Source organism: Neofelis nebulosa, chromosome 3, assembly GCF_028018385.1.
Source record: "Neofelis nebulosa isolate mNeoNeb1 chromosome 3, mNeoNeb1.pri, whole genome shotgun sequence".
Lineage (NCBI taxonomy): Eukaryota > Metazoa > Chordata > Mammalia > Carnivora > Felidae > Neofelis > Neofelis nebulosa.
In genome coordinates this window covers 82,613,390-82,638,497 of record NC_080784.1, presented here as the reverse complement: position 1 = coordinate 82,638,497, position 25,108 = coordinate 82,613,390, and the positions used below count along the sequence as shown (strand labels likewise).

At 43.4% G+C, this 25,108-nt stretch overlaps 1 protein-coding gene across 10 annotated transcripts in view; it reads right to left on the bottom strand.

Annotated features, from left to right (window-relative positions):
- ZNF827 (zinc finger protein 827) overlaps nucleotides 1-25,108 on the bottom strand; it is a 176,757-nt gene that overhangs the window by 140,604 nt on the left and 11,045 nt on the right. For all 10 annotated transcript variants that reach the window (XR_009259272.1, XR_009259273.1, XM_058721252.1 and 7 more), the window contains exon 2: nucleotides 2,910-3,962. Coding sequence is in view for 8 of the 10 variants with exons in the window: in XM_058721252.1 (XP_058577235.1) it covers nucleotides 2,910-3,962 (1,053 nt within the window). In the remaining 2 variants the exon portion in view is untranslated. The remainder of the gene's footprint in view (nucleotides 1-2,909; nucleotides 3,963-25,108) is intronic.

Sequence of the window (25,108 nt, the reverse complement as noted above, 5' to 3'; positions counted from 1 at the left end):
TGCTTTCTTGGTATGGACAAGTTACATCTGAATCTAGCCCCGGGTCGCCCTGAAGCCCACAATACAGAGTGTAGAAGGGGTGGGGGACTGGATGGAAAAGACCCATCTTTCTTTCCACTTCTAAGATTAAAAAATCTGTAACAGCAACCAAATCATCTCTCTGTGATATGAAGGTAAATAACGGAATTAAATAGTCTATCCGCTCCTCCTTAACCCATAATCTAGTTAGCATGCCGCGAAGTGATGACATCGCTTTAACTGAGAGGGGCACACAGGCACCCTTCCTCCTGTTTGCAACCCAGGGAGCAAGAAAAAGAACTCGAATTTAGGATGCATCCACATGGGCACACCGAACATTTTTCAAGGGACCATTTCAAGTGCCCTCGTGTTTGTCTTCACAGCAATCTTTCCTCTTGTGTGAGTTTTACAAAATGGGTGATTTTTTCCTACGGTTACTCGTCAATGGAACTGTTTCACCAACTCATGGCTTGTGCACACAGGCACATGGAGAACAGGGGACTTGGGTACCAGTCAACCAGGAGGCGGTTGCAGAGACACAATGCAAGAATTTCCTCTCTCTCCTCTCTCAGTTTGGTCATTTTGAACATGCATTGATTAAAAGAGTAAGTGTTTTAGCAACAGAAGAAATCCAGTAATAAGAAAAGAAAAGAAAATGATTGTTTCTAGATCTCCGTGTTAAATTCTGCTGAGAAGCTCATTGCGATGTTTTCATGAATTAAACGCATTTAAACCATGAAGGGAACCTATCTTTTCCTTTGGGTATGTATCCTACAACCAAACAGGCAGAAAGCCTACCGCGCACTGGAAGTTCATGACCTCTTTCACATCTTTACATGCATCTAAGCCCTGGAGTGAAAAAAATGATACTTCACCACTGTTGCTAGCTAACTCAAGACATTTTACGATGACAAAGCGGCCACAACGTGCCTTCAGGAGACACAATTTTATCAGTTACCTCTTTCTGAGCCTTCAGTCAACTAACATTTATTATTAATTTTATATAAGCTTTTCTAAGTAACTGAAGTCCATATGAATTTGTAGTGTAAATACCATAAGTGCGTTCATTCAGTAACCAGATACAGAGAATATTTGTAAAACTACATTTAAAAAAATTGTGTTAATGTTTATTTATTTTGAGAGAGAGACGAGTGCAAGCAGGGGAGGGGGTGAGAGAGAGGGAGACACAGAATCGAAGGGAGGGGTGGAGAGAGAAGGAGACACAGATTCCGAAGCAGGCTCCAGGCTCCGAGCCGTCAGCACAGAGCCCGACACGGGGCCTTACAAGCCATGAGATCATGACCTGAGCTGAAGTCGGACGCTTAACCGATTGAGCCACCCAGGCGCCCCTATAAAACTACATTTTATATACAGCCATGCCTTTCTTCCAGCTGCTCCCCTGAATGAAATTTCTATAAATGAGGGGTGATTTTCTCCATTGCAAGATTACCCAGCTCCCTTTGCTCTTCTCCTGGTTTCCTAATTTTAGCCATTTCACCAGATGGCAGGTAAAAAGTGAGGAGAAATGAAACTCGGAATGGATAAACATTTCAGGATTTTATGGACCCTTCAGAAACTCTGGAGTGACCGGTTTGGATCACTTAGAGTCATAAAAGTTCCAGGTATCCATTTCCTTAGTTCTATTCTGCTGTTTACACAAGTTTTAAAACAATTAGAATTAGTGCATAGAGCTCACTCAGCAATTTAAATGGAAATTTGTCTGAAGTGCATCAAACCAATGTTAGCAGCGACCATTCAATTATTTGCCATTCATCAATGTGGCTGCAAATAATCAAAGCTGGCTAGACATACACAACAGCAGTGTTTACACTGACGAGGGCACACATGGTCTACTTCCTGTTCCAATCTGACAGGATATCCTCGGGAGACATCTGAAACTCCATACCTCCATCCCGGGACCATGAATTTACCATACGCACAATTTAAAAACAACCCAGCACAAGATGGGATGCTTCCACCGTGAGAACTCAAGTGACTAACTTTCTCCCTCAGACGAGTCACTTGTGAATGTCAGGGCTCCACAAGACAACGACTTCTCCTTTGGAAACACTGTCCTCCCAAGAAAAACTTATGATTCAAATTTTCCACATGCACATGCCTTCAGAATCTGATTGGATTTGAATTAAAAAAAAATCTGCAGGAAATGCTTTGATTATGTCTGAATGACAATATTCTTTAGGGTTCTTCTATGGCAAGAAATTACAGAAGAACAGGGTAAGTGGGAAAGGTTTAAATTCCACACACACACACACACACACACACACACACACACACACAAATCATAAATAAAAATGCTAACATAAAAGTATACAGTGTGATAAATTAGGGCAGAGTAGTTACTGTATACAGAAGTCCATTTGTGATGGGAGGTAGCAGGAGGGTGGGATCTCCCTTGTCCACTGTATCAAAAGCAGCGGGTTTTTGTGGGTTTTTTTTTTATCCCCCTATGTTCAGTGATGCCATGCACTCCATGACAAAGCTGCTTTGATCTTCTCCCATTAAATATGTCTTATATGGACCTAGCCTGCACTTGATAAGAAGAAAAAAAAAAAGATCATTTATATGAAAGGGAGGAGTACTGTACGTCTCCAAGATTATTCATTACCTTTCAAAAATGAAGCTATTTGTGAAGTCTTTGTGTAACACATACATGAAAGAATACTACGCTGCTTGCTTAAAGTATTTTCTTGTGCTCCTGCTTTCTTATTCCTGCCTCGGATCAGATGGGGACCCCTTCGGAATAAAGCAATGAAGAAGACATTGCAATTTACGGTCGAAAGAAAGAAAGAAAGAAAGAAAGAAAGAAAGAAAGAAGGAAAAGGAAAGAAAGAAAGAAACGTACACGATGATTGAAATAAAAGACCCCATACCTGAGCTGGAGGGTTTAGAAACTCTTCCCTTAGGAACTGGGAGTAACAATAATTCCAAGGACTGTGGTGGTGGTGGCGGAGGCGGTGGAGGCGGTGGCGGGGGTGGTGGCGTTACTTTCTCTTGCTTCTTCTCTGAAGGCGGTGGCGGTAGAGGGTCCTCAGGCACCAGTGATGATTTCTCAGCCAGAAGACTCCCAGCAGCCCTTGCTGCTACCTCTTTCAGAAGGGCTGCCGAGGAGGTCATGGAAGCCAGGGAAAGGAAAGAGCTGGCCGGGGGTGGGTGTTCCTGACCGGGAGTCAAGCTTCTCTCGCTGACTTTCTTGGATAAGGCTGCCAGCGTGGAACTGGCAGACTGGGAGCTAAAAGGGGAGGAAAAGGACTCAAATCGCATGGTCTCCTCCGTCCTGGTGAGAGATTTGTCCTGCAGAACGGCATTGGCTGCGGCTTTCAGTTTGAGGATGGCTGAATCCGGAGACAAGCCGCAGGTGGTGGTTGAGTTTGACAACCACTTACCTTGATTCCATATAAAACGGTTACTTGGAGCGTATTGGTCATTCTGTTCCTGCTTCTCAGCCAACTTCCTGGCAAGAACACTGAGCTGCTGGGCATGGTGGGACGGTGGGGAAAAGGAGAGATTCGAGCCCACGTTCACTGGGGACTCCACCCTGCCATTGGCCGTGGCGGTGGCATCGAGTTTGAGGGAGCCAGCCTCCAGCAGCCGCCTCAGGTTGCTGCTCAAGGGCTTAGTGGAGCCTGGGGGGTCATCCTCACACAAAGAAGACACACCAGGGGAGAGGTGATCTTGACACTGCAGTGAGTCTCTCAGGACCTCACCGTCAAGTCCCACCAGCTCCAACGTGTGACTGCTGGGAGTGGCACTTCCCAAGGAGGTGTCAGGGGAAGTGGACTGCTCTTGGATCCGGTCCTCCAGAGACAGCTTATAGTTCTCCTGGACTTCTCCATAGGATGCTTCTGACGGAGTCTCTGAAGAGTTTCCATACCAGTGCTCTCCTTCACTGAGTTCTCCCTCCGCCTCTTCCAGCCTACTAACATCTGGGGGAATTAAGAAGATCAAGTTTACTCCCCAGTGGGCAACAAGCAAGTCTGAAGACATTCAAACGGAGTTGTTCACATGCTTCCTCTTCCCCTCGCCCCAAGAACCACAAGAGAGACAGCAGCAACCTTACCAGAATGTCAGGTGCTGAGTCAGACAGTCTTGGCAGAAGCCTTCTGAGAGAAGGTAAAATACTAAACAGGCAAAGGTAAAAACACACCCACCTACGAAACATATTCATCTTTCTATAATTATTCCAGACAAATTGAAATGGAAAAGAGGGAGAGAGAAAAATGGATCTGGGAGAGAAGTAACTGCATGAAGAGACTGCTATTCTCAGTGGTGGGGGAAATGGAAAGAAACACGTTTCCTTGTTAAAAAAAAAAAAAAAGAAAAAAGAAACCGGCATGATATCTTTAGTGTCGCATCAGAATTAGAGAGGCAGCCTGGCGGGGTGGGAAAATGTTGTCTGTGAGGCACAAGACAGTGGGAAGCCGCTTCCCCACTTTCTGATTCCATGACCTCAGGCAAGTCGCTTAGCTGGTTTGATAGAAGAGGCAACTGACTTTTTTTGAAAAGTTCATCCAACGATGTAAATACTACCTGCCTGTTAGATATTACAACTGCATCCAATTGTTATGAAGCTTAAATCACAATAAGCATGTGACTGTGATTTGCAAACAGGCAAGAACTATATAAAAATCAGATCTCATTCGCAAACACTGCTCACATTACTGATTTCTTAAAGTGACAGACAGCATTTCCCATGTTACGCATGTTACTTCTTTGAGAGTCCTGGATTCCGATTACCAACATGCCTGCCATCTTATCACAGGCAATGATTAAGAATTTGCCTCCTCACTCCACTAAGAGTCTCCTTTAATTATTTTCCGTCCATTAATTTTTCTTTCCACCACTACCACACTGACTGCCCGCAAAGCACCGCTCCGTTGGGACTCCCAGCCATTCCAAGAGCACCCATGAGCTCTGTCATTGTTCTACCTTTGCTCAAGATAGTCCTTCCATCAGGAATGTCTTTCCTCAGAAAACCTATTTATCCTTCGCCTGCCAGCTCAAAATTTTCTTCCTTGGGATTCTCCCCGGAACTCTCAGAATTAATCTCTCCTTTCTCATTCATTCACTTATCCAACAAACAATTGTGGAGTATCTGTGGCATGCCAGGCATTGTTCTAGATCATTCTAGACTGAACCACACTGAACGAAAATCCTGCCTTCGTGGAGCTTCATATCCCAGGAGAGGAAGATGGCACACAAAATTTAAAAACTAGTAAGTCATGGGGCGCCTGGGTGGCGCAGTCGGTTAAGCGTCCGACTTCAGCCAGGTCACGATCTCGCGGTCCGTGAGTTCGAGCCCCGCGTCAGGCTCTGGGCTGATGGCTCGGAGCCTGGAGCCTGGACCCTGTTTCCGATTCTGTGTCTCCCTCTCTCTCTGCCCCTCCCCCGTTCATGCTCTGTCTCTCTCTGTCCCAAATATAAATAAAAAACGTTGAAAAAAAAAATTAAAAAAAAAAAACACAAAAACAAAAAAAAACTAGTAAGTCATACAGTAAGCCAGAGGTTGGGAAGTGCTATGGGAAAAGATACAAAGCAGGACAAGGAGGATGGGGGGGTAACAGGTAGGAGGGAAGTTGCCATCTTAAATAGGATGGGCATACGGGGCCTCACTGAGGTGGTGACATTTGAGCAAAGACTTGAAAGAAATGAGCAGTTGTTCATTCAGCTCCCTCTGGGAGAGCGTTCCATGCAGAGGGAGTCACTGTAAAGGCCCTGATGTGGAAACACGTGTCTGTGGCCCAGCGAGGAGGCTAGTGTGGGTAGAGTGCGGTGAGTAGGGGTCAGAGCAGAAGGAGAGGAAGTCGGAGAAGTAACATCAGAGAAAGAGAGGGAGGGGAGACAGCGAGGATGGGTGTGTGTTGTGAACCAGTGAGGCTATGCAGACCTGCAGAACACTGTAAACTGTGGAAAGGTCTTTTGCATCTGGTGAAACTGGGAACTACCAGAGGGCTTTGATATGATATGGCTTACATTTTCTTTCTTTTTTAAATTTTTTAAATGTTTATTTATTTTTGAGGGGGGCGGGAAGGGGCAGAGAGAGGGAGACACAGAATCTGAAGCAGGCTCCAGGCTCTGAGCTGTCGGCACAGAGCCCGACGCGGGGCTCGAACTTGGGAATGGCGAGATCATGAAGTAGGTTCAAGTCAGACACTTAACTAACTGAGCCACCCAGGCACCCCTGACGTGACTTACATTTCCAAAGGGCCGTTCTGGCTGCTGTGTGGAAAAGAGGCTACAGACACAGGGTGGAAGCAGGGAGACCAGCCAGGAGGCTGGAACCCAGGTGAGGGATGACAGTAGCTCAGCTCGAGGTGACTGCCAGCGGTGAGAAGCAGCAACGTTCTGTGCATCTTTTGAATGCAGAGCCAATGTTCCCATGTTCCGTTTACACTGATTTTACATCACTCTAAATTATCTACTATAGACTTATCTTCTAAAATGTAAGCGGTGGTGTTTCTTGAAGGCAGGGATCATGTTCTATCATCCACACATCCCCCACTGTGCCTAACTCGATGCCCGGACCCCAGCAGAGATCAATGAATGTTTAGGAATTGAGCTAAAATTTCCCATTGTGCCAAGTTTTGCTATATGATATGGTGTTTCTTTTCTGAATAGAAGTAGTTGAACTAGTAATGCATGAGCTACAAGCTGATACATTGATCTTCCCATGCTATTTAGAGAAGAAATGTCACAAATGACAAATTCTCTTTCACTAAGCTAAAGTTCCATGACTCCTTCCTGAGATTCTTTATTAAATTATCAAGAAAATGTAAAATATCAAATGGAATTTGCTGAAAAAAGGCAGATAAAATTGAATTTTCTCTGTTAAAAACAGTCTGGTTCCTTGTGATTTGCCACATTTCCTTCTTCCCACTCCATTTCAACATTTTTCATCTTCGCTGAAACCAGCAAGACCCTAAACTACTCATCTCCCCACTGGCTTCTCCAAGAGATGCTTTTTTTTTTTTTTCTTTTTTTTTTTTTTAACCAAACATCAAGTAGTCAACATCCATTTCAACAAGAGGGCTAATTTTGTGTTCCTTTGGTAAGCCACCTTTCTTGATTTCAGTCTAAATATCTTATCCTTCAGAAAAATCACATGGGAACGATCCTGTAAATAGTAAGAGAAATAAAAGAATCACTACAATAAGAACAGTTGAGTGTCTCAAAGAATTTCTTCTCTGATCTTTATTGACACTCACTGAAACAACGTAGGAAAACAAATGATTCCAAAGTGAGTACTTGCAGATGATATTTTTGTCACACTAGAGTAGCTCCAGATAGTCAAGACTGGTCCAGAACCAATGTGGTGTCAGTTAACAAGGTGCCTAAAAGCAGGGTTTTGAGAACCACAAAAATTCATAATCACATGTCCCGGCTCGTCATTTTACTGAGACTGTTAAATATTCTGAGGGAATATCCTGGTGGGATCAAAAGCACATAGCTACCTACTGTTAATGCCAGAACCAAGAACCCAAATCACACAACAACTGGCCCAGTGCTTCTCTGCAAAGCCCCAATGCACCGCCCGCCAGATGCCCTCTGAATGGCAACTTCTAGTTGTCAGAAACTGCTGCCCTCCTACTCCTGGTCATCCATGCCTCCACGCTCTAGAAACAGAAATCAGCAAGAGAATTCTCATAGATAAGGACAGTAATCACTCCTTATTTTAGGATAAACCATTCAGAGGTAAGTCTCCATTATTCCCATATTCTAATCTCTCCATTCCTTCCAGGCAACTTCTTCTTTGGTGATCAAAAGCTGATTCAACTGCCTCTAGAATTCAGCACTTCTACTGGCAAAGCCCCAAAGGCATAGCTTAATTTCCTACCCCCTCCACACCCTCAGTGAGCAAGACTAGTCCCCCTCCAAAAGTGCTGAGGCTGGTGAGTGCATCAAAAACTAAAGCTGTCCTGGGGCGCCTGGGTGGCTCAGTCAGCTAAGCGTCAGACTTCGGCTTAGGTCATGATCTCACAGTTTGGGAGTTTGAGCCCCCACACTGGGCTCTGTGCTGACAGCTCAGAGCCTGGAGCCTGCTTCAAATTCTGTGTCTCCCTCTCTCTCTGCTCCTCCCCTGCTCACGCTCGGTCTCTCTCTCCTTCAAAAATAAATAAAAACATTTTTAAAAAATTTAAAAAAAAACAAAAACAAAAACAAAACTAAAGCTGTCCATTCAGGCTCTAATCCTACCAAGCAGTGATCAGGAGATCCGAATGTTCTTGAATGATACAAACAGTTGATATCTACGTTTAGAGAAACTTTCCCAACCTTGTCAAAACATAAGCGCCCAACAAGCAAACCAAGCATCTCTTAAACAGACCATTTTATGGCCTCTAAAATAGCTGGATGTTTCTTAACCAACCCATTCCCGGTTCTTTGCGGACGCGACCACCTAGATACACTCTCTTCTTGACTGCAAGAAAACTCGGATATGTAGAGTATTTGTTAACTCGCAATACTCTATTCACCACTTTTCTGAAGATGCTGCTACTAAAATTGAGACTATTCAAGTAATAAATCACCAAATTATTTCAACGCACATAGCCGAGGAGGAGCCAGACCAGAAACCCGAAAAGAAACATTTTTGAAATTATTCTGGCATCACCTGAGGTCAAGCAGAAAGTGGGGGAAGCTTTCAGAGACATGAATGCAAGAGAAGTGGAGACCTGCAGAGGTTGGAGAAAAATCATAAGCAGCTCAAACAAATATGCTTTCAGCTCAAGACAGCAGCGACAAGGATTTTCTCCCACAAATATTAATTCTCCTCCCCCTGCTGGGCTGCTCTGTATTTCACATCTGAATTCATCCAGGAGATGTCCTTGAAGGCTGCATCGGTCCAGTTACGGGGAGCTCCCCTTCGGCGGGGTGTGCAGGAGCCCGTAGCACCTTTCACACCACATTATGAGAAAAGATTCTCATTGGAGAAGCTCAAAACAAAGCATTCTGGCAATCTAGGGGATTAACTTGTTGGGCACCACAAACTTTACAAGAAGCCAGGCTTGACTTTTGACTCTCTTTCACAATTCGAGAAGCCCCTGGGCAGCGAGACAGCTCCATTTTCCTGTCCGTCAGGAGCACAGAATCATGGCACGTAATCTCTGAGCACCCCACATGCTGCGGTCCCGGAAACGCTTCCTGAGCACATGGACTGTGGATTTCACAGCTTTCCTAACTAAGGCTCCCAGGGGAAGCCTCTAAACGGCCAATGTAAATAACTTCCTTGTAAATACATTATTTTTAACCTCCAGAATAAGAAGCTATTTCCATTGCTAATTTTACAACAACCTATGTCTCTGACAGCCAGGTTCACACTCATTCCTGTCAATTTTTACACAACAGTCTGTTTTTGTGTTTTTCACTTTAAATCATCAACTCAAAGAATTAAGAATAGAAGTGGTACAATTACGGAACGAAAATATGCTGAATAAATTTTGTTTCCATGTGGTGAATATTTCTCCTTTGGGGAAAACAAAACAAAACTCCACTACCTAACACATTTATTTATAATTCAGTTCTCAAGCAGAAAACCGGTAACTCGATATCTGCAACTCTGGCTGCGTTTTTTTCCAACTCACTTCCTTTTCAGTTTGACAGTTTTAATCAGATGCATTTAATTGGACAAATACTCAACTCAGAAGATCCTCGATCAGAAAGATAGGGAGCGAAAAGAGAAAAAAGAATGCAAGAAAGAGATACCTATTAATTTTTATGCCTTTTGGCTGTGGTTAAAGTAAGCGGAGATGGAGATCCAAAAGCCCATTTCTTAATCTACCCGCAACTCATCCCACCAGTGGCTCCACATGAATCTAACCAGCAGGTTTTGAAAAGAACAAAGTTTCACCTCTTAGGACTCATGGTGAGTCCTGCCGTAGTCAACACCTTCTTCTTGTGACAACAGGTGTCTTCACCTAGTACCTACTAACTAACCCTCTGGCTCATTTGCATCTAAAAATCTTCCCAGTGTTCTTCCTTTCCAGCTAGCATACATTTATAGCTAAATATTTCACTTAATTTTTTAAAAGATTATTTATTTATTCTTGAGAGAAAGAGAGAGAGAGAGGGAGAGTACGAGAGGGCAGAGAAAGGGAAAGAAAGAGAATCTCAAGCAGGTTCCGCAGAGTCAGCAGCACAGAGCCCTACTTGGGGCTTGACGTGGGGCTTGACACGGGGATGGAACTCAGGAACCGTGAGATCATGACCCGAACTGCAATCAAGAATCAGATGCTTAACTGACTGAGCCACCCAGGCACCCGTATACTTAATTCTAAGGTCACACATCTCTATTAGTAATATCACCCTATTAGTAATATCACTTGCAATTATCTAGTACTAGACAACCAATTTTTCCATGCAATTTTATACAAAAGTGGTTTGTAAGGTTTAAGGACCTGTATACAGGAGTTATTAGCAAAACCAATGCTGATGAGTGACTTAATTTAACAAATATGAGCATTTACTATGTTCAGGGAGCTGTTCTCTGCAACAGAGAGCTTCAAAGATGCAACAGTGTCTTGCCCAACTGCTGCAGTCGACAGGGAGTAAGGGTTACACAAGTATACGAAGCACAAAGCCCGGTGTTATCACAGAGCAACGGAGCAAGGGTTGTTTGTGCATAAATTAATTCCAGTGGTGCACATGGCTTTGGAAATGGACCTTGAAGGAATGAAGATGATTTTAACAGATGACACTGTAAATTCATGTATAGGAGGGTTTGCTAACATTCAGGTGACTAAAACCTAATAATTTTTTTTTCTGCATTCTTCACATTTTAAAAACTGACCATCTATTGATTTGTGAAAGGGCAGATTTTACCAATTTTCTTACCACACCCACTGGTTTTGAAATCAAACCATTAGATTATAAATGCCTGAGGCAGGGCCACAGGTGAGTCATTTTTGTATTCCTGCTGGATGCCCTGATCCTAGTAGGGGTACCAGGGCACCTGTGGTTGTAGTGACAACCAGGACCGCAAGAAGTGACAGGTGCGATTCCCAGTCCCTTACCCAAACACACGGAGGGGCACAGTGGAGCCGGCATTTGAGAGGAGGGCAGTGCACTATCGGGGCACTCTCTCACTGCTTCTCATCTCTTCTCAGAGGCTAGCCTTGTCCTCTCAGGCCACCTTTCCCTGGAGGCTGCCAACTTGGCCACACAGGTTCTGGGTTTTCCCTCTCAACGACTTACCACCAGAGAAAGGTCTTTCCCCTCTCATCAGCCTGTTGGAGGTCCTATTCCCTTCTCCAGACTTACCACTGAAGCCAGAGGGCAGGGGTTCTACAATTGACTTAATGTGGGTCACAGAAGAAAGGAGAGGGAAGAGACACCGGGAAGACAAAAACGATGACCCCTATAATGTTTAATAAAGGTTTAGTATGCTGCACATCAGGCTGTTATGAACCAATTTTATGATTTTAAGCATAAAACATATCCTCATGTAGGCCAGTTTTACCTGCCAGTTTTTACACTGTCCCTTTGGAGCCTAAACGCCTTAGCACATGCCCCACACCAGGTGTGCCCGGCACTGAGGGAGCACTCTGGGATTCAGGGTTCCGAGGCCACAGTGCGAGTGAAACGCACGGGCCGGCCATCGGCCCCGGGGGACAAAGCCTCAGAGATCACGGTTATCAAAACACCGATGCCCAGGGTACCCAACCGCTGTCAGCATGGCCAGGGAGAAAATTTAAGAACTGCTAGTTATTTAAAACGGCCAGGGTGGAGAAGACGACCAGACTCCTGTCACCAGTCCAGCTGGGGAAGAGGTGCTGCCAGGGCACTGGGAAATGGGAGGAAGTCTGGAGAGGATAAGAGTCGACAGACTGAGATGGCACGGAGAGGCCCTCTGGGTCAAGACGAACATTGTGCACACAGGAGTGGTTTTAAATTATAGTTGCAGATGTCCACGAGTAAAACAAAGGTAACACAAAGGAACGCACCGCTCTTTATCTGCAAAGGGAGCTGCAAACGGTAGGGGAGCTGCTTTCAGGATTTTCATATAAAGGTGCCAGACCTTCCGCTGACCATCAAACTGCCCGTCACAACATGAATGGCAACTCCTCCCTAAGATTGCTTAGACCAAAACCCCCGCAGCTTGCCTTGACGCTTCCCTCTCTCTCAAGTCCTCATTGAAACTCATTTGTAGATTCCACTAGTCCCACCTTCCATATACATCCCAAATCTTGCCACTTTTTACCATGTCTACCGTTCCCACCCTGGTATACAACACTGCCGTCCTTGGCCTGGACTGTGGCAGTAGTCTTCCAGCTGGTCTCCTCACTTCCGATTCTTGCCCCGCTGTGCTCAGCCAGCAGCCGGAGTAAGCTTTTAAAAATATATGTCACACTCCATTACCCCCATCCTAGAAGCCTCCAAAATGGCTTCTCATGGAATAAAATCCAAAACCCTTCCCTTGCCCTCAGGGCCTCCATAATCTGTATCCTTCAGACCTCATCCCCTACTACTCTGCCTTGCTAATAAATAATAAATAAAGAGCAAAATTCCCCCCAAATAGCCACACGGCTGACTCCTTGACTTCCTCGGGTCTCCCCTCAAAGCATCACTGTTTATTAGAAGAGAAGCTCCATGAGAGAGAGGACTTCGTTTTCTTTGCTATGTGCTCAGCACATAGCACGTGGCACGGAGCAGGTGTTCAGCTATTGTTTGTCAAATGTATGAATGAGAAAGAGGATGCACTTAACAATCAGAAAGGCAGCACTTATCAGTACTGGAAATGAGAGCAATTTTCAAAATTACAAATGATAATCCTGTTTTTCTGATGTGAGTCAAACATGAAATAGGGAAAAGAGAGTGTTTTGCAAACTTTTCCACCAGTCTCCCTAGTGGCCAAGAAACGAGCACAGCATCCCAAGGTAACTCGGGGCCGCAGCTGAAGCCCCCTCCAGAAAGTCCCAGATTTCTTGGACTCTTTGCTTAACATTTCAAGGGAATTCCACATTCTACTCTGTCCTAGAGCTGTACTTGTTCTTACTAAATACTGCAGGGCTGTGCTTCACAAACCACTGAGGAACATCGATTCTCTGCGTTCCCAGCTGCTCTGGAGAAGCAAGGATGTATGAAAAGTATCTAGCACAGTGTCAAGAGCTCAGTAAAGGGCGGCTATCATTGTTACGATCATTACCGTCGGAAAATAGACAGTACTAATCCTATTACCCGCACTTCAGACAGAAAAGCTAAACACAGAGGGTAACTTTCTCAGACTGCACAATGGATCTGTAGGAGACCAAGAACTATAACTCTATTTGCTGATTTTGAATTTGTTGTCTGAATTACTTTAGAGATGGTAAAACCTTGAAGATTTAGTCCATATGGCTAGTCTCTAGGCAGAGGCCTAGAAAGGGCCAGTGATTAGTCTGTGGTCCCATACTTGATTTGCTAACATAGACAGGACTTGAGCTCAGATGTCTCACTCCAAAGGCCAGTGCTCTACTAAATCACGGCATAATCATCATTAAGTGAATGAATGAACTCTAGAACAAGACCTGGAACACAGCAGCCTCCCAACAAACAGTTGTTGAATGAATGAACAATCATGCATAAAACACTAAAAATATACCGGGTACTTTATTACATGCTTCAGTATTCATCAGCAAATTCTTCCCATGATTTCATGTGGTAGACCATAGTCTCTTCATTTTACAGACCAGGAAACCAAGGCTCCAAAGGTTAATGGCTTACCCAATATACCCACTTAGTGGGTGACAAAGCAAGGTTCAAACCCAAACCTTCAGGAAATCTAATAGAGTGTGAGTTGTTTGACAAAAAGTAATTTTTCAGGTAAGCAAAAAGTACAGTAACTTCAAGTAATCAATTTTTTAAGTTTCTTTTTTTTTTTTTTAATTTTTAAAGTAGGGGTATTTCTATTTATTTACTTATTTTTAAGTTTATTTTCAAGAGAGAGAGAGCAAACAAAGGAAGGGCAGAGACAGTGGGAGACAGAGAGAGAATCCCAAGCAGAAGCAGGCTCCACACTGTCAGCACAGAGCTTGATATGGGCTCAAACTCACGAACTGTGAGATCATGATCTGAGCCACAATGAAGAGTCAGACGCTTAACCAGTGGAGCCACCCAAGCACCCCTTTATTTATTTATTTTAATTAATTATTAATTTTTTATTTAGAGAAAGCGCACAAGTAGGGGAAAGGGGCAGAGTGAGAAAGAGAGAATTTCAACCAGGCTCCATGCTCAGGGTGGACCCCTACAAATGATAGGATTGTCATTTGTAATTCTGAAAATCATTCTCATTTCCAGTACTGATAAGTGCTGCCTTTCTGATTGTTAAGCGCATTCTTCTTTCTCATTCGTACATTTGACAACCCTGGGGTCATGACCTGAGCCAAAATCCAGAGTCAGATACTCAGCCAACTGAGCCACCCAGGCACTCCTGCATTTTAAGTTTTGTTTTGATGGGATTTCAAAAGCATACACACTCAGACACGAGTTCCTTCTTTCTAAATTTGTGGCTTTTTGTCTCCCATCCAGCTTAATAAAACTGTGCAAACTAAGGATGAAAACCTAGTGTCATGGGTTGAATTGTGTCCCCCACCCAAAGATGTTGGAGTCCAACCCCCGATACCCGTGAATGTGACCTTATTTGGAAATAGGGTCTTCGCAGATGAACAAGTTAAGATGAGGTCATTATTGTGGACCCTCATCCAATATGACTGTGTCCTTATAAAAAGGGGAAATCCAGACACAGAGACAGACACGCCTACAGGCGTGAATACCATGTGAAGACTAGAGTGACCCTCTCACAGCCAAGGAACTGCCACAAGCAGGGACAGACATCTGGAACAGACCCTTCCTTGTGTCTTCATTGTGTCTCTGTTGGCTGACACCGTGATCTGGGACTTCTGGCCTCCAGAACAGTGAGGCAATAAATTTCTGTTGTTCAAGCCATCCAGTTTGCGATACTCTGTTACGGAGGCCCCAGCAAAGTGATACATGTACGTCTCAATGAAGGCCTGAGACTTTTTCTGGATTGGTTCACCTCTGGATTCTGAACCATAGCCTAGCTTAGTGCTGTAGTTTTTGCACAACCTGGTTATCACAGAACGGACCATGCTGCTGCGCCGTGCGATGTCCTCCGAGGCTGGAAGGACTGGGAGCCGACTATTAAGCTATTTTTACCTACCTCTGAATTTTAACCAAATTTTGTTCAAATGAAAGATTCTGAGAAAGATGTTAAGCAAGAGAAGTCTTCTATTACTAGAGCTACTTCACAATCTCCAAACAAAAAAATACACTCGTGGCCACATATGTTGTAGCAAATTAATAACAAAAGGGATAGTTCAAAGTATAGCACGAATCCACGGACCCCAAGGCCAATCTACACACCAAAACACTTCTGGTTAGTCCACGGATTGATAACTTGCTCCTTCACCCTTTCCTGCACCTCCATGTTACAGAAAGCATATAGAATCTGTCCCCTCAAGCAATCAGAAGTAAATTTACCATGGCTACCATGGCATTATCAGAAAAATTGTCTGTTAAGGCTGATAAATCGGTCGATTATCTGCTTCCTTGACTTTTATTTCCTCTTGTATAAATGTTTTCATCCCAACATTACCAATACCTGTTATAAGATGAACGATATATCACCAAACTACTGAAATCACCGGGAAATTCTTAATAGATCAAAAAAGAACTTAACTACCAAAAAAAGCCCTAATAACATAATAATGCACTCTGTCGTCTAGGAACAGCACTCTATAGAGTGATAAATGGCTACTTATTGAAATCTCAGCTTATACATAAAATGATACATTTCTTCCCGGGCACATTTACCAAGCACTGACATCACGTACCTTGTAATGAAACATATTATGCTCATAATCATTCTGACTGCCAAAAGAAAATTTCACACAGTAAGTCCTTTATTTACTAAAAATATATGTCTATACAGGAAGAAAATGGGTGTTTGGGGAGAAGAGATTTACCAAAGGAGAGGAGAGCAAATGAAATTGCTTTTATTTAGTGCTTAAATACATATAAAATAAAAGCTGCAGAGAAGACAGATCCCAATCCCCCACATTTTCATGAAAGAATGTTGGTGCATGGGCACCTGGATGGCTCACAGGGGTAAGTGTCAGACTCTGGATATCAGCTCAGGTTATGATCTCACTGTTCGTGGGTTTGAGCTCACGTCGGGCTCTGTGCTGACAGCGCAAGATGCTCTCTCCCCCTCTCTCTCGCTCTGCCCCTGCTCATATGTGCATGCTCTCTCAAAATAAATAAATAAACTTAAAACAAAAAAAGGAATATGGGTGCAATGAATTGTGAGAGAATATTTTTTTTTATTAGGCACAAGAATCCATGACATCGATTAGAAGGACAACCCCTAACTCAAAGTTAACTTTAAATACGGATTTAGGCCAAGAATTTTAACCTTTATTCCGACCAGGTTTTGTGCCATGGCTGCTACCAAGCGGCCAAATGTATTCTTATTTATTGTCTTTTATTTTCCCTGGACACCTTCTGGAACACACATAAGTCAATGATCTGGCCAAAGACCATGAAAACAACAAACACCACAACCAACCAACCAACTAGGGCAATCCCAAGGGCCAGGAGAGCCTGTAACTAGGTTAACATCGCCTCAACAACGGGGTCCTGTGGTTTCATCCACTTAATTGTCTTTGAAGGATCCGGGAGGTGGGAGCTTTCCACAGGCATGCCCACTTTGGGGTTTGTTTCGCTGAGAAACCTTTCCTAGGTCTTTCACTCGAAAGACTATCACTGCCTTCTAGCTGTCTATCACTATGAGCAATGCTCCACGAAGGAAAACATTCATTCCACTTCCCAACAAAGCTCAGATGCTTCTGGAAATGTATCAAGTGGTAAGGATGACATTAGGAAACCTGCTCTACTGACAACTGCTTCAAAGGAAGGCTCAACTCCAAGGTAAGGCTCAAAACAAGAAATATCCCTCTGGCATGCATACGTGTGGCCCCAAAGTGACCAGGAGTGACTGACATTATTCACACTCTGCTTCCTCTCTTTCTTAACCTTTTGGGGGGGAGTCTAGAAGACACCCTGATTTTGTGTTCAAATATGCACATTGCTTCCTTTCCATCTTCTAGAACTTACAACTGTAGGCAGCCCTCTAGGGGCAATGTTTCCCATGTATTACAAGAACCTAGTTAACTGGCCTATCCTCCCCCAAAATCTGGTGTTTGAAAAGAAGGATGAAAATGTATTGAGCAATTTAAAGAAGTTCATTTGAGGAATACAAGTTTGAAACGCTTGTTGACGTAAATACGCTCAACTAATCGGGCTTTGTTTTAAATCTACATGTTTTGAAGTTACTTAGAGAAAGCCAAATTCTTTTGGCATTTCCATGTTAATATCAGCAGCAGTGACTCGAGTAAAGCAGGTTCCGCAATCTTCTTCTGTGAACAGACAGACAGCAAATACTTTAGGCTTTATGGGGCACCTATGGTCTTCATCCCATGTTCTTTGCTTTTGTTGTTGCTGTTGCTTTTTTTTTTTTTTTTTAACAATTGTTTAAAAATGCAAGAACCATTCTTAGCTCAAGGGGTTGCACAAAAACAGGCCACAGTTTGCTGACTCCTGCTCTAAAGTATAGGTGATTTACTTTTTCTTTATAATAAAAGTAGAATGGTGCTTAAAATGATATCGGAAATTCAGATATATGACAACACGCTTCATCATCATCTTAATCCAGCCACCTCTGTGAGTCACTGAGCATGTCTGTACCTCGGTTTCTTCACTACAAAATGAGGGGCAAGAACAGATCAGTGATTTATAAACCATACCCTCAAGGAGCCCAAGGACTCCAGCTTACCTCCTACCTTAGCACACACTTAAGCAGCACAACCTAGCATTGATCTTGTCTATACACTGGAGCTCTCCTTAAAGACAAGGGTTCCACTAATTTTTTTTTTTTTTAAGTTTCCAAAATACGGTACCAAATGATCTCAAGAATCCTTCTGGTGTTAATTCTCTATGAATCCAATATTGGATAATTGATCCTCTTCAAGTCATTTGATTGGGAAGTGTCAGGTCCTTTAAAACCCTGTCTTGAGATATTTAAAGGAAGAGAAACAAGAACAAGAATGAGATCATACTCTAAGAGACTACCCGTACGTATGTATTTAGAGCTGTGGAAATCCACCAGACAGGCCTATCAGAGGGTTCCCGAGTCCCACAGATTAGGGGTCTGGGAAAAGCAGAATGGTTTCGCAGGGGAAAGAGCTCTGAGTACAGACTCAGGGACCTGGGTTCCCATCTGAATTTGGAACTTACAAGCTATATGACTCATGTTTAGTTAAAAATTCGAGAGCCCACTGAATATGAACTCCTGGTGCGGGTGTTAGGAATATGGAGATGAACCAGACAGACATGGAACGTTCTGCCTCCCATCACTCGATCCCTCATCTGTAAAGTATGGTAATAGCGAAGGATTTGTCGACTGCAAGGCGCAGAGAACGTTAAGCTAGAAAGCTACAGATTCTCTTCCTTTTAAGTACATAAAATAAATGCAACTTCAAGGATTGACCAAATTAATACAATAAGGCCGTAATAGGTTTTGCAGAGCAAAAGAAACCATTTCTAGAACCTGAAGCAGCAGGACAAAACAGAAAGGGCACAAGCTTAGACTCCAGACACTCCCACTCTGCTTCCTAATAGACCCACCTGACATGCACAGGCCTATTGTCTTGTTTATAGAATAAGATACTGATACCTATCATCGCCATGAGGCTACTGTGAAGGGAAGTTAGAATTACGTAAGTGAGGCACCTGGCACAGAATTAGCACTCAGCGAATAATAGTGTCCCCTCGCCCTCCCTCCCAGACACCTAGAAATCTCAGATGAGAGAACACTGTATTTTAGATGGTAGGGCTTACCTCAAAATTGTTGATATTGCTACCCAGCTCTATATCATAATCACCTCAACCAAAGAGGACAGGAAACTTCTGGTTGTTATGACCATGGAATCCAGATGTAGAATATGCCCAGTCATCAGGAAAATCTTACAGTCTTGGCACAGTTTGAGGACAGAGAGAGAGCAACAGCCAATAGCTGAGGGGAGACTCTACAGTCTGGAATGTGCCACAGACTTCCAACCACAAAAGTTCTCTTTGCACTTCGTCTGTGGTATCCCCCTGTGGTGTAGGCCGTGGCCTCTGCTCTTCTCGGCAAGTCTCCTCCGGAAGCACATGACTCTCCCCAGGCTTCTCTAGGCCACATCCATGTGAATGTCTGTGGCACTGTTCATCACCTCTTACCCAGCCCAGCTGTACACGTTAGCCAAATCATTGTCTCATTGCTGAGAAAGGATGACAGCAGGAGATGTTCTCCATGGTCCTTTCTACCTCTAAAATCCTTTGATTCTGTGACTCACTCTTAACCTCATTCATTTAACTCATTCATTCATTCATGCAAGAATCTTTATGAAACACCTCCTATTTATTTGATTGTGTGACCCATTCTTAATTTCATTCATTTGTTCATTTATTCAACCATATCTGACCACTTACACCAGGTACTGCGATGTGCAAGAATGTACAAAAATGAATACGGAATAGGCCATGCCCTTAAAAAGCTCACAGTGATAAGGACATAGAGGAATAAGCAATAACAGTGTGGCATGGGAGGTATTATGAGAGACCAGTGGGAACCAGTGGAGGTCCCCTAATTCCTCCCAGTAGGTGGAAGGAACAATAGTAGGGGAGGAGGGGAAGCTGGAAAGGCCTCCCTGAGAGCTGAGTGCTAATTGATAAGCAGAAGGTTAATCTGATGGGTTCAAGACATCCAGAAATAGGGGGAACGAATCTGCCAACATAAGGAAATACAAGCATGATGGTCTGTCATATAGATAATTCAGTATGAATGAAGCAAGGGGTATACAGCAGGGCAGGAGAAAGGGGGCACAGATGATGAAGCATCTTCCATACTTTACTAAGAAAAGCAAACTTTATCCAGTTAGGGGATGTTTGGGATGTCTAAAAGATCCTCAATAAATCCATGAGTGTTTTAGAAAGCCTACTGTGGTAGCAGTGTGGATACTGAGCTACACAGAAGCCAGGGTAGGGGGATGGGGATATGACATTGAGGCAAAATAAATAAATAAATAAATAAGTTGTGAATCCTTACAGGAGAAAATGAGAGTGTATGGTACAGCAGTGGCAGGGAGTGGCCATGATGAAGTCCAGAGATATATCTACAAGAGAGTCAAGAGGCTTGGTGATCAGTTTGATGCGGGAGGAAAGGAAGAGCATGGCATCTAGGATCACACTCAAGCTTCTGTCTTGGGCAAGGGGGTTAATGGTTGGTGAGGACAGCAGTCCAGACAGAGAGCACAAGAAGCCCAGAAACACTCCCAGTTTCCCAAGCCCAAAAGCCTTGACCATCTCTTGTCTGCAGCAAAGCACGGTCCACCTAAGTCATGCCGGCCCGTGGCACCTACACCTGCGTGAGGAAGAAAAGTACTAACTGCAAAGTGTATTGAAAGCTTTACTTTCATTTTAAAACAGACAGATATACTATAGAGCAAAGTACATTATTTTCATTCCCATTTGCAGACAGAGCAAGAGACTTCAAAGATACCTGAGAGAAATCTCAGAGAAGCTGAGAATACTTCCCTGTCTTCAGGGCTCTCTGTCTTTTGGGTTCTTCAGTGCAAATATTCACGCAGTGCTGCAGTATAACATTCTCACGTAAAGCTGAAGAAACACGAACGCCGACACCTGCATTCCCATTTCTATGCAGACAGCTTAGACGGTGGTTCTCAAAGTGTGGTCTGTGGGCCCCTAGTGGTCTCTGAGACCCTTTCAAGGGTCCTCAAGATCAAAATTGTTTTCATAAGAATTCTTAAGATGTTATTTGCCCTTTTCACTCTATTGACATTTGCAATGATGATACAAAAGCAATGATGGGTAAAATTCTGGCTCCTTAGCTCCCATCAAGGCAGTAACACCAAGCCACACTAGGAATCATTGTATTCTTCACTGCCACACACTCACGGTAAAACATACACCCCCCCCCCCAAAATAACCAGGTCCATTTCACCCAAGAATGTCTTTGATGAAGCAGCAGCAAAGATTATTCATTTTATTAAAGACTGACCCCTGAGGAAACACCTTTTGAATATGATATGTAATGAAATGTGTCCATGAAGCACTTCTGCCATCACTAAAGTGTGATGGCTATCTCAAGGAAAAGTAAATCTGTGATTTAGTTGAGAGGTGAACCAGCCACTTTTTTCATGGAACATCACTTTTGACTGAAAGCGTAACTGACAAACTATGGTCATTCAAATTTGGGTACCCAGGGGCGCCCGGCGGCTCAGTCAGTTGGGCGTCCAACTTAGGTTCAGGTCATGATCTCATGGTTCGTGCATTCCAGCCCTGCGTCAGGCTCTGCACTGACGACACACAGCCTGCTTCGGATTCTCTCTCTCTCCCTCTCTCTCTGCCCCTCCCCCACTTGGGCACACACTGTCTCTCTCCTCTCTCTCAAAATAAATAAATAAACTTAAAAAAAATTGGGGTACCTGGCACACTATTTCTTGGAAATGAAGTAAGGCTGATACTTTAAGGAAAAACTGACAGTATTTGTAGCCAATGATAAAATTCAAGCTTGCCAGCAAGAATTAAAATTTTGGAAAATCCATATCTTACGCTATGAACTTGACAGTCCCTCAAGACAAAGTGATATGTGCATGCATGTTCACAGCAGCACGGTCCATAATAGCAAGAAGTAGAAACAAACCATACACCCCTTATAGTATGGTTCTGCAGTATAACACTAGAGAGCAGTGAAAATGAACTCACTACAGCTACAAGCATCAATGTGGATAAATCTCACAAAGATCACCGTTGAGTGGAAAACCAAGGTGCAGAATACATGCAAAACCAAACAGGGTAAAGCTAGGGGTACGATAAGCAGAAAACTCAGGATAATGGGGACAGGTAGCAGGCGAAGGGCACGTTAGAAGTCTGATAGGGTTGAAACGTGTTAGATTGGGCAGTAAGTTTACAGGTGTTCATTTTACCATTATGCTTCCTTATCTGTGTATAAATGTTGGATGTGTTACTGTTTGTAAACAGCACTACTTTACAGCTTTGAAAGGGAAGCACTGCATTAGAGCTTTCTTTGCCAAAGAAAACCAAAGAGGTGAGGAAGGGGCAAGAGGCATGGGGTGAGCCCTGGCTGAGGGCCTCCAGCACTGGCCCCAGAGAAGCCCATCCCCGGAAACCTCTTCCAGAGACAACTTCATAGCAGCATCTGTGCCATCCATGGATCTTCGGTTTTTCAAGAGCCCTCCCTGCATAAAAAAGGCCATTTTTGCTCCTTCAGGCCACCAGCCTCCATGTCACTTGTCATCACAGTGAAAGAAACTACTACATTTCACAGTTGATTTTGTATTGTATCCAAACTACAAAATTTAGTAATCCTAATCTCTTATCATCTGGACCAGCTCCTACTACATTTTTCCTGCCTCCTATCCTTACATCATCAATATAACCCTTTTGATTCCACTTCTTAGTGTCTCCCACATACTTTTGGCTTATTTCACCCTCTTTTGGCTAATGTCATTTCTTCTGCTTAGAATGTTCTCTCCTCTCTTCTCAAGATCTAAATGCATCCCTTCCTTAAGGATGTTTTAAGTGTCACTCCTCTTCAGGAATCTTACCCATCACTCCCACTGGGTTTCCTCGAACATTTACACTTCTAATTCATATTATATTGTCTTGCACTTGTTAGCATATTGATTTGCGCTTATCCTCTGCTTGTTTTGTGTCAACATTTCAAAGAACTGTCCGCAGGGGCTGCAATCTGTACAGTTTCTACAAGTCACATAAATGCTCAAAACTTTTTCTTAATGAATGAGCACCCAGTAGGGACTACAACTCTCAGCGGACCATGCCCTCACTGCTCTTATGTGACACCATGTGTGTTGACATATGTCCTTCCTTATTCCCAAAAGACTTTCGATTCAGCATACCGAGGGAGGTTTTGCTCCGTGGTAAGAATAGATCTCCCACTTCACGACAGAAACCAAACAAAGCAGCATTTGCCTTAGAGAATTCTTTTTCATAATATTAAATGATTTCAATGTAAGTCAGCGTTGTCTCCTCCCATCCCACTCCTCTTTACCTGAAGTCCTTTGAAAACCACCCCTGCCAGGTGGTTGAACGAGCTTCTTGGTAAACACAAGATCTTTCATTTTTGCACAGTTGTATTTATTCAACAGGCCCTTATCTTTAAAAATCAGTGATCTTCCCTATACCTTCTATCCTCTTGGTCCTAGTCTCTGTTTTCTGGTCAGCATTTCATAAATCTATGAAAATACCTTTCAAGCGAATTTTAATTATTTGTTTCATCTCTTTCTGTGCCCACTTGGCTCTGAGATCCTTGCAAGCAGGGACCATGCTCTATTCAACTCCACTGATCCCTACTCCCTGGCACAGAGCACTCCGTTACTGCTGCTTGAATGAATGAATCAATCAATCAATCAATCAGTCAATCAACCAACCAATCAATTAAACAAGTATCAGCAGACCCAAACTAAGAATTTAAGATGAATGACAATTCAGAGTAAGTTCACTCCCTTTATCGCTTGACAGAACTTTATATATTTGAGTGTAGTTCCCAGGCATGATTGTTATCTAACTTCACTCTTAGCTTCAAATTAAGCACTCCCAATTGTCTCAATAATTAATTCCTTATACAATGAATTCAAGACCCTAGACTCTAGTTGCCTCCCTTCTGGTGAGTAGTTTATCAATTTCCCCCTTTAAATTGGGGCACTCAATTTGGCATTCAATTTACAGATGTGATCTAATCAGTTTACAAGACCAGTGTTGCCACCCTTGTTCTGAATTCAGTACTTGAATTAACTCAGCCAACTCTGCTGAAATGCATCCATTTTTCGAATGAAGGCTGAATTTTAAGTGTTCCTTATTATCTTTTTGCTTGTTATCTATTAATAGTGGTTATCTCTGGGGGTGAAAGTTGGGAAAGGGGACTTTCATGCTTTACTTTGAATATTTCTACATAGTTTTAATTATTTACACTGAGCCGGCACTGCGTTTGCCATTAAAAGCCAATATAGACTTTAAAAAATAAATTAATAAGCAGAATTCATATCTGTGATTTCTCTGGCTCCAGTCTGATGAAGTACACTTAAGTCACGTTTCAAATACTTGTACGGTACTTCTGTACTTTCTTTTGTATATATTTCCTCACCTCTCGGCAAGTATTCAAGAAGCCTTTGGTGCAGAGCAGTTCTCTCTAAATGTGATCTAGTGGTCCAGCCAACCCAACCCCACTTCTCGATCATGAAATTTCTCTCCTTATCAGTGTCAGAAAACAGCTCGCTATAATTTAATTCCCCTCTTTCTTAGTTCAGATTAAAATGCAGTAAATTATCATTTGACGTTTGCTTCCCCCTAGAAGGGAGAAATCATGCAGCACATTTCAGGAATATTTCCTGAAGCAGAGGGTGTCCCACACTTTGTTTCCTTCCAAATACAGCTGTGTTTCATGCTGTAGAGAGGACTGTTGGGTTAACAAGTAGGGCCAAACAAGCACAGATTAGAAGACAACTATAATTCTAGGCCATTACACGAAAGCAGTGTTCTCCATATGGAGCACGTAATTCAGACCCCAGAAAGTGTCACGGCATGTGACTCTCATTCTCTTACCCTCAGCTTAGCCTAAATCTTTGAGGAAAGGGGGGCGCCTGGGTGGCGCAGTCGGTTAAGCGTCCGACTTCAGCCAGGTCACGATCTCGCGGTCCGTGAGTTCGAGCCCCGCATCAGGCTCTGGGCTGATGGCTCGGAGCCTGGAGCCTGTTTCCGATTCTGTGTCTCCCTCTCTCTGACCCTCCCCCGTTCATGCTCTGTCTCTCTCTGTCCCAAAAATAAATAAAAAACGTTGAAAAAAAAAAAATTTAAAAAAAAATCTTTGAGGAAAGAAATATTATCGGTGGCACAAGTTCTCACGAATCACAGAGCAACGTGCTCCAGCGGCACCTGTAGAGGAAGGTCCCTGAATGGAAGTGCAGGTGGCAAAGGCATGTCC